Raw genomic sequence first — 12,987 nt, 5'->3', positions numbered from 1 at the left:
TGCTTAACTCTAGTCCAAGATGCCCTTCATTTAAAAAGGTCATTTCTTCCCATTGTTTCTTAAATGTCTCTCCCTCTGTCTTAGTGTTAGACTAGTTTCATTATACTACCAGTTTCTAATATGTTGGTTTTTTATTCACTATTTGATATATTTGTTTTAATATATGTTCTTGTTTTAGCAGGTAAAAGAATCATAACATGTTTTTTAAAAGAACATTATTATTCTTTAATAACTGTCTTTTTATGCATTTTTGCATGCCAACTTTTTTCATTAACATCTTGGGTGTTTTATAAAAAGAGGGAAAGCTCAATGTTTAACAATAGCTTTTCTAGGAGCTAAATTAAATATTAACAATCTCCTTCCTTCACCTTCCCATCCCTCAAGAATGGTGAATATCTTAACTTTGGCTGCATCCTTGAAAGCTTATGGTTATTCATAGTCTAACAAAACTAGGGTCACCAAACTTGGCAGCAGAAATAATCTAGTCTTACTGTGATACTACCCAATTACTTTATTATTTTTCCAGTTGCATTTCAAAATGTTTTGTGGAAATATTTTTTGCTTTTTGTGATTTTCAAAGCTTAGGGGGGAAAACGAACTTTCCAGTGTTAGAGAGCATTGAATAGTTTATGAATTATGTAAAAAGAGTCAGATTTCAGTGCAATTATCTTTTCCTACACATTTATCCAACATTAAAAACCGATGATTATAAAAAGTAAAGGCTTAAGTATATTTCAACCACAGCTAGGAAATGTAAAGTTAAATCTAGCTTGTGTGAGTTGAAACCCACCTAATTTGTGTAAATTCTACGATTTTAATTGGTGGCCAGTTTTCATAAATGGTGCTTAAAAATTGGTGCCGATACCATAGATAGTTATGCCTCTGTTATCCAGATAGTTTCAGAATTGTATACTTATAGATGTCAATGCAAGTTTCTTTATTTTAAAATAACAGCTTTTAGGTTGGGCGCAGTAGCTTAAGTCTGTAATTCCAGCACTTTAGGAGGCCTAGGCAGGCAGATCACTTGAGGTCAAGAGGTCGAGACCAGCCTGGCCAACATGGTGAAACCCTGTCTCTACTAAAAATACAAAAATGAGCCGGATGTGGTGGCACACACCTGTAGTCCTAGCTACTCAGGAGGCTGAGGCATGAGAATTGCTTGAACCCCAGAGGCAGAGGTTGCAGTGACCTGAGATCGTGCCACTGCACTCCATCCTGGGTGACAGAGTGTGACTCTGTCTCAAAAACCAAACAAACAAAAAGCAAATAATAATAAACAGTAGCTTTTATAAAGAAAACAAAACCCTGTTTCTTAAATTTCAGTTGTGGCCCACAGACATCATTTGGTTCTTAAGATAGGTATTTTCTCAGCTCTTGTATAAACATTAGCCTTGTAACCTTAATAGATAATTTATTCTGTGTCTGGAATAGAACATACATGTTATTTCCTCATGTATGTTGTGAAATTGATCAGCATGTACATGTAGATTGATACTAATGTAAGTAAATGGAAAGCCAATGGTCAAGCTCCCCTTAAGTAGTATGGAGTTTCTAAGTGACATCTTAAACTCACTAAGAAAAAAGTACGACAAGGACCTTTGATGCATACTCATTTAATTTTACGTATTGCATTTTTAATGTGATTATGTGGTCATTTGAATGTGGACTTTTTTTAAATTGGTGACTTTCACATAGTTGACCGCCAATTTTAAACTTAAAAAATGTATATGGAACCAGTCTTCTATTTTCTATTCATTATTATAAAATTTAAAATGCAAATCTCACCAAACCAGTATGCCCTATCATTTTCTCTGCTGCCAAATTTGGAAGATCTCTGTTTTAAATGTAAATCGCGATTACAAAACTAACTTGTTGCTCTGCATGGATACAGGTTCTGATTTCTTCTTACTCTTTCCATGGATTCTTAGGCTATACAGTGTGTTTCCCTGCATTTTCATGCACCCTTCCTTTTTCCCTCTCACTCCTGGTATGGGTAACTCTTTGAAACTCACTCCCACCCTTTCTCCCACTTTTTCCTTTCCCCAATTTCTGTATGTGCTTATTGGTGTGAAACTCTGGGACATTTAGGCCATACAATAATAGCGCTCGACTTGTCCCCCTGTTCCTCCAGGAAAGGAAGTTCTTCAAAGGCTTCTTTGGAAAAGTAAGTTTGATGCCACATTCGTGCTTGCTTTATAAGGAGTTACACCCCTAGTGTAGCACTGACATATTTTTTAAAAGTAGTACAGCTTTGGTTTCTTTATAATACAGGAATTGGTTTGACTCTATGTGGAAATTAATGAATTAGGAAGTTGCTATCCGTGATATTATCAGTGGGTCTACTGATACTAAATCTGATGATTCTAAGAAATTCCAATAAATAAATAGGCTGGGCACGGTGGCTCACGTCTGTAATCCCAGCACTTTGGGAGGCCGAGGGCGGTGGATCATCTGAGGAGTTTGAGACCAGCCTGGCCAACATGGTAAAACCCTGTCTCTACCAAAAATACAATAAAGGTGATGTGCCCCTGTGATCCCAGCTACTCGGGAGGCTGAGGCAGGAGAATCGATTGAAGAGGTGGAGGTTGCAGTGAGCAGAGATCACGCCACTGCACTCCAGCCTGGGTGACAGAGTGAGACTCTGTCTCAAAAAAATAAAGAAATTCCAATAAATGAATCAAGTAGGTTAAAAGAGTATTATCTCCTCAATAGTAGGTATTAAAATAAATATTTGAACTTGTAAACTCTGTTTATATTAAAATATTAGCAATATTTGTAACAAGTGGATTTTACATAATGCCCAATATTCACAGGGAAATAGGAAGAAATATTTAAGTAAAAAATAAATATACCCCGAAGTTTACATTCAGTGCAATTTTTTTCCAATCTAAATTAAATTTCAGGAGAAGTAAGTGAAAATGGATAAACTTATCTTTAGGGATCCTGCTATGATTTTTAACCTGCATTGCTAATCTAAGAAAAAGTATCTTAATTATTAGCCTACCAACTATCTGTCATATGTGGAATGTTGTTTAGGTAGGTGCTTTTCAAATAATGATTATTCAATGTTCAGATCTCCCTAAATTTAAGAATATATGGGATGGCTGTGCACGTATCAGTAAATATATTTCTAAATATATTTTTTTTGTGTCCAAGTTTATCCTTGTTTAGTTTTGAGTAAGTGCTAAAACTAATTCAAACTGAGACAGTATGAGAGAAAAATACTGTCATTAGATAACAGTATAAATTACTAAAAATTTATGTGATTAGCAAAATCCTACAATTTTTTTTCTACTGCACGGTTTTGTCATTTTGGAAATTTGTTTTAAAGAACAAATAATTTACCTTTCCTTCTCAATTAAATGTTTAAATGTGACTCATTTTTACATTTTCTTGTTCTAACTTAGGTCACCTTATTTGAAGTATTTTGATCTAATGATTTAATTTAGTTACGCCTGTCAATCTGAAATAAGTCAAATAATTTACCCACACATGTCACAATACATTTTTTAATAGACTTTTTGGATCTGAGTCAGATTAATAGGTCCTTAGAATATGGGATACATATCTAGAAAGAATCTTATTATTTCCTGTGTAGCATAGCATTATAAGTAGGCATTATATTTGTTAAGGAAATTGATAATTGTTAAGGACACTTTAGGAAACTTTTTGTGGTGTATTTGTTTTTTCCCAGATAGAGTTTCCGAAAGCAATTACACATCGCCACAATTATCATACAATTTTAACTATTGTTCAAGTGACGAGTTTTAATAAGTCTACTTAAAGCAGCAGATAAGGCTATATACAATAAGCTGTATAAGATAAGGCATCATAGATAAAAGATGAAGGTCAGGTTATGGCAAATATTGATTTGGTTTTTAGACAATTTTAAAAGTATATATTTTACCTGGATGCGGTGGTGCACGCTACTCAGGAGCCTGGAGTGGGTTAAGGAACAAAGCTCTCCCCTCAAAATCAATCCTGAGGTCACAGTATTTATTGCTACATATAATGGGGCCACGATGCACCTACACTGTAGCTGAGCTGGATCACACTGTTTAGTAGCCTTTTCACTGCATTTTTTTTGCTACATGATGAATTTGTATGGTATAAGAGAGAATTATGAATCATCTCACTTAATCCTTAACCCAGAAGTAATAATTCTCCAGTTTTACAGTGAGAAAACTGAGGTTTGTAGAGGTTAAATGACCTGACTGAATTCACAGATATTTATAGTAAGTGGTAAAAAATGGGATTTGAACCCAAAGAATCTGACTTCAGAGCCCACACTCTTAGTCATTGTGCTATACAATCACTTTATTTTCATATTATTTATAAGTGAAGATTTTATCTCAAAAGGTGCTAGTAAGTAAAGAGCTTCTTAGAAACTCAGTTTTACTTTGTTTTTTATAGAGTAGTAATTTAACTTTAGATTTTATTTCTTATCAATTACTTTTTATTAGTTAAAGCTTTAAATAATCATCTTTTTTAGTAGAGATGGAGTTTCACCATGTTGGTTGGCCAGGCTGGTCTTGAACTCCTGACCTCAGGTGATCTGCCCACCTCGGCATGTGCCTGTAATCCCAGCTACTACTCGGGAGGCTGAGGCAGGAGAATTGCTTGAATCTGGGAGGCACAGGTTGCAATGAGCCAAGATAATGCCATTGCACTCCAGCCTCGGTGACAGAGGGAGATTCCATCTCAAAAAAAAAAAAATCATCTTTTTCAGTGGTTCAAACTAACATTTTATTTATTTGGAAATATTTAAACCCTACTGCATGTTAAGTATCTCTTATTCGAAATGTTTAGGACCTGAAGGGTTACAGATTTTGGATTTTTTCTTTTCAGATTTTGGAATATTTGCATATATATAATGAGATATTTTGGGGATAAAACCCAAGTCTAAATGCAGAAGTTATTTGTGTTTTATATATGCCTTATACATATAGCCTGAAGATAATTTTACACAATATTTTTAATTTAACAATTATTAGTAATTTTATATAATTTTATAATTACTTTATAATTAATAATTTAAATAATTTTGTGCATGAAACAAAGTTCATGTACATTGAACCATCAGAAAGCAAAAGTATCACCATCTCAGCCACCCGTGTGGAGTCTGTGGTTGTTTGGCATTACCATCATTCCCTACTTTGAATTTATATGCTACTGATAAGCAATCATTTTCTTACACTTATTCACATAGAAGTACTTCTCTTTCAAAAAAAAAAAAAGACATACTGGCTGGGCGCAGTGGCTCCCGCCAGCACTTTGGGAGGCCAAGGGCGGGTGGATTGCTTGAGGTCAGGAGTTCAAGACCAGCCTGACCAACAGGGCGATATCCTGTCTCTACTAAAAATACAAAAAAAATTAGCTGGGCATGGTGGCACACACTTGTAGTCCCAGCTACTCAGGAGGCTGAGGCAGGAGAATTGCTAGAACCCAGGAGGTGGAGGTTGCAGTGAGCCTAGATCACGCCACTGCACTCCAGCCTGGGCTACAGAGCAAGACTCTGTCTCAAAAAAAAAAAAAAAAAAAAAAGACATACCACTAGTACAGTGAAAAAATAGTATGTTCAGAGTAACTGAGCAGCACCGTTGCATCACCAGAATACGTATGTCAGCTGTTTAACAACAGCAACAACAAACAATGACAGGCTTTGTCTTCCCCTCTGAGGCTGTGTTTTGATTAAAAGATTACTTACGCTGTATTTTTTTTTTAAGGTAAAAAGAAATATCAGAAGCAGTTGAGGGGCCAGGAAGTGGGTCTTCTAGGGATGAAGTGGCATTCTGCTAGATGGCTTTTTTTTTTTTTTTTTGAGACAGGGTCTCACTCTGTCACCCAAGCTGGAGTGCAGCAGCACAATCATGGCTCACTGCAGCCTCAAGCTCCCAGGCTCAGGGGATCCTCCCAACACAGCCTCTCAAGTAGCTGGGACTATAGGCATGTGCCACCTTTTTGTATTTTTTGTAGAGACTGGGTTTCGCCATATTGCCCAGGCTGGTCTCAAACACCTGAGGTCAAGTGATCCGCCCACCTCACCCTGCCAAAGTGCTGGGATTACAATCATGAGCCACTGTGCCCAGCCTGCTGGATGGCTTGTGTGTTGTATGCCTACATGTTTTTTTGTTTGTTTGTTTGTTTTTTTGAGACAGAGTCCCCCTTCATCACCCAGGCTGGTGCAATCTCGGTCACCGCAACCTCTGCTTTCCGGGTTCAGGTGATTTTTTGCTTCAGCCTCCCGAGTAGCTGGAACCACAGGCGCTTGCCACCATACCTGGATAATTTTTGTATTTTTTAGTAGAGATGGGGTTTCACCATGTTGGCTAGGCTGGTCTCGAACTTCTGACCTCAAGTGATCAGCCCGCCTCGGCCTCCCAAGGTGCTGGGATTACAGGCATGAGCCACAGCACCCAGAATTCTTTTCTTATGTTATTGGGGAAAATTTATTTATGTCAGGGTGATTTTATACTAATATATAATTTTTTACAGTGAGTCATTTAAAGAGTTTGGAAAACAGAGAGGGGCAAGTATTACCCATGATCTTACCCAGAATGTGCTTTTAAATGATAATTTTTTTCTTTAATTTGGAATCTTTTGAATCTTTCAAGTTGCCGTCATTTAATTCATCTCCACACTAATCTATAAGAAATAGACTGGTGAGAGAGACTTGATTTATTGAGTTTGCTAGGTCAATTGTGGTTTGATGAAAGCTCAAAATGAAGAATCTTACAGAACAGTATATGTTACAGAGTTTTTATCCAGTACAGTTCCTCATAAATTTTGATACTTTGTTATTCTTTGAATCATGTATGATTTAATGATCCAGGATAAATAGAACAACAGTAATCAAGAAGTGTTTTTATTAAACACTTTTACATGAAAGTAAGTAGATAGAAGAATTTTTTTGTTTGCCCTGATTGTGAATTTATGACTCATAGCCAGGAAAACTTTCTTTTCCATAAGTTGCCTCTTGGACCTGACCACCATCACTTCCCTATTGTTGCGTCACCAGCTGATAGGAGCAGTGCCTCCAGAAACTTTAGCAGTAGGGAACAGATAAACCTGGGTCTGTTACAGGCCTGTAATCCATTGTAAGCTTACAAACATTGTAAAAGAGGGGCAAAAAAACGAAGACCTGAAATAACTTTTTCCAAACTAATTAAATTGCTCATTGCCGTGGCCGGGCGCGGTGGCTCACACCTGTAATCCCAGCACTTTGGGAGGCTGAGATGGGTGGATCACGAGGTCAGGAGTTCAAGACGAGTCTGGCCAAGATGGTGAAACCCTGTCTCTACTAAAAATACAAAAATTAGCCAGGCGTGGTGGCAGGCGCCTGTAATCCCAGCTACTCAGGAGGCTGAGGCAGGAGAATCACTTAAACACCGGGGGTGGGCAGAGGTTGCAGTGAGCCCAGATCGTGACACTGCAGTTCAGCCTGCATGACAGAGTGAGACTATCTCAAAAATAAATAAATAAATAAATAAATAGCTCATTGCCTTAGGAAAGCCAATAATGCACTCAGCTTTTTAGGGATTATTACATGCAGCTTCGTTCATAGTTGGCTATACTAGGCAAATACTTTATTACCAAATAATTACATGGCGCTTAACATTTGAAAAAATATTTTTATAATTTTAATGTATTTGAGGAACCCTATGAACTAAGTAATCTGTATTCTCATTTTATGAAGAAACTGACTCAACATAGAGACAGGAAATATTCTTAGGCCACCCTATTAGATCTCTTTTTAAAGCCATTTACTTGTATTTATATAGAGCTTTATGGTTTATTATGTGCTTTGACCTACTTTGTAATTTGCCATTCACAACAGTTCAGTGAATTGGACAGGGTAGTTCATGAAACTGCATTTTACAAATGAATAAACAGAAGCTCAGAGAGTTCACCCAGCTAATACTAAATGGCAGTGCCTACACTGAAACCAAGGTTTTCTGAAACTTAGTGCAAAGTTCTTTCACCTACCCCATATTGATGTTCTGTCATTCAAAAAGCATTCCTCTGCTTTCCTCGGGTATGCCTTAATTATAATGAATGGAGAAGTGTCTAATGCAGAGGATGCTAGACAGCCCAAGGGCCTGAATACTTCCACAAACATGGATTGTGTGGCCTGCACACAGTTTATAAATTTGAATTAGTTGCAAATACTTTAAACATTGAGAACTTTTATATAAAAAGTAGGATATTTATCTTAAGAATTAGCAGACCTGGCAAAACAGCATGCTTTCTATGTGGCAACAGTGTCCTGACCTGAGTAGCAGCTGTGCCCTTTACCTATTCGCCACAATCCCTGCAACTCCCTATTGTCCCTGCTTCACTCATTTGTTATCTGCCTTTAATTCTTGTAGGCATTTGAGTTTGTGAACTCCTCTCTGGGTTATGTCACTTTGATTTATTTTTCTTTGTAGCAACCACTTCTGACTGCATAAAAATCACCAAAAATATAATATCTGTTCTAACAGATCCTGTTAATATACTGCCAAATATAGTTTTTCAAGTTTTTATGTTTTTACAGTTGCCAAATGGCACCATTACAAATGGTTAAGTTTTAGAGAATGCATGGTTGAAAAGTAATGTGTTATTATGTTGTTTTAACCTAATTCCTGAGAGTAAAGGATTTCATGGCATTTATGACTCCACTCTTGAATTAGTGTATTCAAATCTACATTCTATTTTATATTTCCTAAATTTTCTCCTCTATGACAACTTGTACTTAGTGCTTATCTTCATTCTGGATCCTATTTTTATTATTATTATTATTATTATACCTTAAGTTCTGGGATATATGTGCAGAACATGCAGGTTTGTTACATAGGTATACATGTGCCATGGTGGTTTGCTGCACCCATCAACCTGTCATCTAGGTTTTAAACCCCGCATGCGTTAGATATTTGTCCTAATGCTCTCCCTCCCCTTGCCCCCAACTCCCTGACAGGCCCCAGTGTGTGATGTTCCCCTCCCTGTGTCCATGTGTTCTCATTGTTCAACTCCCACTTATGAGTGAGAATATGTGGTATTTGGTTTTCTGTTCATGTGTTAGTTTGCTAAGAATGATGGTTTCCAGCTTCATCCATGTCCCTACAAAGGACACGAACTCATTCTTTTTTATGGCTGCATAGTATTCCATGGTGTATATGTGCCACATTTTCTTTATCCAGTCTGTCACTGATGGGCATTTGGGTTGGTTCCAAGGCTTTGCTATTGTGAATAGTGCTGCAGTAAACATACATGTGCAAGTGTCTTTATAGTATAATGATTTATATTCTTTTGGGTATTGGATCCTGTTCTTTAAAAGTGCATCTGTGCTCTTTCCCGCCTATTCAAGGGATGAACTATCTGTGCTCCTCACAGAGGCCAACTCCTCCACCAGATCCTTCTTATTCCAGCTCTTACTTATTCTGGCAATGCTACCCCTTCTCTCCTCTATAATCAGTTTTCTTTCTCTAGTGGATCATCCATTAGCATAAAAATATACCATATTCTTTTAGCCCATCTCTCACTCCCCTTTGAAACACTATTCATTTGGAGTTCAGGGATCATACTTTCCCAGTTTTCCCCTTCGTCTGTGGACTCTTCTCAGCCTACACCTCTCCGTTAATGATCTCATCCACAGTGTGATGGCTTTAAATATCATTTACGTAATATATGCTGATGGTTTTGAAATTTATATCTCCATACATCTCCCCTGAACTCCATAATGGTATTTCCATCTTACAAGCAATATAGCATAGGAATCAAGGGCCCAGCCTTTGGGGCCAGATTACTTGCACTTACTAGCTTTGTGATTAATGCCTACTTCATGTGATTGTTGTGAAGATTAGATGAATAAATATGAGTAAAGAGCACCAAATGGCCTGTTTTGGTAGATAGGTGTCACTATCATCATTATTAAACTTTTTCTCTTCGATATCTGCTAGTCACCTCACACTTTAATATGTCACAAATCAAATTCCCTCAAGGAGAGAAGGATCTTTCTCTCCTAGTCTTTCCCAGTCTCAGTATACAGCATCTCTGTCCCTATGCTTTAGCCAAACCCTGGATTTGACCTTGACTTCTCTTTTTCTTATACCCTACATCCACTCCATCAACAGTTCCTGTCTGCTTAAGCCTTCAAGAACCTAATCAATTCTCACTATCTCCACCACTCCTACCCTGGTCCAAGCCAGCATCTCCTCTTATCTGAACCATTGCAGTAGCATCCTACTACCCCTGCTTTCATTATTGTCCTCCTGCCATCCCCTCTTGAGAGATCAACCTGAGTGATCTTTTTAAGACAGAGGCCCGGCCAGGCGCAGTGGCTCACGCCTGTAATCCCAGCACTTTGGGAGGCCGAGGCGGGTGGATCACGAGGTCAGGAGGTGGAGACCATCCTGGCTAACACGGTGAAACCCCGTCTCTACTAAAAACATGAAAAAATTAGCCGGGTGTGGTGGCAGGCGCCTGTAGTCCCAGCTACTCGGGAGGCTGAGGCAGGAGAATGGCGTGAACCCGGGAGGCAGAGCTTGCAGTGCTTGCCACTGTGCTCCAGCCTGGGCAATAGAGCAAGACTCCATCTCAAAAAAAAAAAAAAAAAAGACAAGAGGCCCGATTATGTAGCTTCACTGTCCCATGTCCTCCAGTAGCTTCCTGACCTACTCTGGGTAAAAGCCAAAGTCTTTTAGGCCTTGTAGGCCATTGCATATGAATCCCCTGTCTTTTTCCTCTTTTATCTCCTCGTAGCCTTCCTCTTGCTCCCTCTGTTCCAGCCACACTAGCCTCCTCGATATTCCTTAAACACACCAGGTATGCTTTCACCTCAGGGCCTTTGTACTTGCTGTAACCTCTAATCTGGAGTCTGGAACACACATCATCCAGATATATGTGTGGCTCACTTCCTCATCTCTTTCCCTTCACTCAAAAGCCCCACTCTCAGGCATTTACTGACAACTTTTTAAAAAATCCAAACACCACTCTCACCCAGACACACACACTCCCTATTTCCCTTCCTAGCTTTTTTTTTTTTTTTTTTTTTTTTTTTAGATGGAGTCTTGCTCTGTCGCCCAGGCTGGAGTGCAGTGGCGCGATCTCGGCTCACTGCAAGCTCCGCCTGCCAGGTTCACGCCATTCTCCGGCCTCAGCCTCCCGAGTAGCTGGGACTACAGGCGCCCACCACCATGCCCAGCTAATTTTTTGTATTTTCAGTACAGACAGGGTTTCACTGTGTTAGCCAGGATGGTCTCAATCACCTGACCTCGTGATCTGCCTACCTCGGCCTCCCAAAGTGCTGGGATTACAGGGGTGAGCCACCGCGCCCAGCCCCTAGCTTCATTTTTATCTGATAGGGCTTATCACTGTGTGTCATACCATACATTTTACTTATTTGTTTATCTCTTCCTCACTGAAATGTAAGCTCTGTGAGGACAGTGATCTCCACCTGTTTTGTTCACTGCTGAATCTTCAGTACCTAGAATAATTTGTGGTCCGTAGTAGCTGCTCCAAAATATTTGAATTAATGAATAGAGGAATGAATGAGAAATGTACTGCTCAAGTTCACTCTGTTGTGGGAGGAATCAGATAGGTAAAGACATGGTTACCAAATTGTGTGACAATAACAGGTGCTCCAGGAGCAAAAAGGAAGAGTGAATGTGAAAGGCTTCCAGGAGGAGACAACACCTAAGGCTGAGCCTAAAAACTATGAATTCCAGTTAAACTAACTTAGAAGAGAAAGAGATTTCAGACAGAAGGAACAGCACTATCAGGGACATTGGGATGAGAGAAAACATGTTCCACACTCATTCATTCATTCAACCTAGGGGTGTTGAGAAGGAAACAAGACGAGACCCAGATTTCATTCATGGATGACCAAGGGGATGGTGGAATCACTCACTGTGAGAAGGGATAAATTTGGTTTTGGACAGGTTGAATTTGAGATGCCTGTAGAATTTTCATTTCAGCTACTATATACCTTTGAAATAGGAACTTAATATTGGAATAATCCCTAGGTCTCCTCTCCCCCAATTGAAGTGATTTGGCAAACTAGAAGAGCTAAATTGCCTCCCCAAAATCTCTCCTTTACTGTGTAGTTCATGACACGCTCCATCCTTGTTTTTTCCTAAAAGCCTTTAAGTGCCCCTCTCATTTAAGAAAGTACAGGAATAATGAACCTTAGTGTCTGAGACTAAAAGTTACTGTACTCTTCCTGAGCACAGTACAATCTCAAATCCTGAAGAAAGTTGTGTTTCTGTCCTTTTCACTGCTTTGTTCTTTGGGGTATATTCACTGAATTTTGGAATTATTAGACAAAATTTATTGATTACACCATTCTGTTCAGAAATTCAAATATTATGTACTTCAAGGCTTTTCTCTTCTGATTTAAAAAACAATGAAGCTGGGTTTCCTCTGAAAAAAAGTCTCTTGTTTGTTTATTACAAGGCACACCGTATCATGGTTCCCTGGTTTATATATCACCATTACTCTGTAATGCCTGCCTCTGTGTAGATGTGACAGAAAGACTGACCAGTGATTCTTTACACATTGGGTACCTTTGAAGACCTCTTTGGTTTGTAGCTGAAGGAACTTTGCACAGGAGAATTGCAAATCACTGTTGTTCTGAGATTGACTTGCTCTGTCCTAATTGGTCTGTTTGCTGCTGTTGCTTCTTAACATTTCAAAGCTATGCAAAATGATGTTTCCATGTGTCTTTATAGCATTTCTTCACTTCAGCTTACATTAGAACATCTGCTTAACCCTTTTGCTCTTACCTAGCATATGCTCGCAGAGCTGTCTTGCCTCCAAATGTCATTTTTATTTTTGTTAATTAATGGCATGCTCTTATTGGTGATCTTGGGAATCATAGAATTTTAGAGTTGGACAGCACCTTAAAATAGGTAGGATATAAATACATTTGTCAGAAAAAAAAAGAAAATGAATTCAGGGACATAGTTCCAACAGGTCTAATATTTTGAATTATGTTTCCAAGAATATTCA

General features: G+C 38.5%; 1 protein-coding gene across 8 annotated transcripts in view; it reads left to right on the top strand.

The window, feature by feature from the left end:
- NUMB (NUMB endocytic adaptor protein) overlaps positions 1-12,987 on the top strand; it is a 198,533-nt gene that overhangs the window by 153,707 nt on the left and 31,839 nt on the right. For 4 of the 8 annotated variants that reach the window (XM_030813058.1, XM_003263677.3, XM_003263678.3 and 1 more), the window contains one exon: positions 2,132-2,164. The exons of the other annotated variants lie outside the window; for them this stretch is intronic. In XM_030813058.1, coding sequence (XP_030668918.1) covers positions 2,132-2,164 — 33 coding nt within the window. The remainder of the gene's footprint in view (positions 1-2,131; positions 2,165-12,987) is intronic. 8 annotated transcript variants of the gene reach the window in all.

This window comes from Nomascus leucogenys, chromosome 1a (assembly GCF_006542625.1).
Source record: "Nomascus leucogenys isolate Asia chromosome 1a, Asia_NLE_v1, whole genome shotgun sequence".
Taxonomy (NCBI): Eukaryota; Metazoa; Chordata; class Mammalia; order Primates; family Hylobatidae; genus Nomascus; species Nomascus leucogenys.
This window is presented reverse-complemented; position numbering and strand designations above follow the sequence as displayed.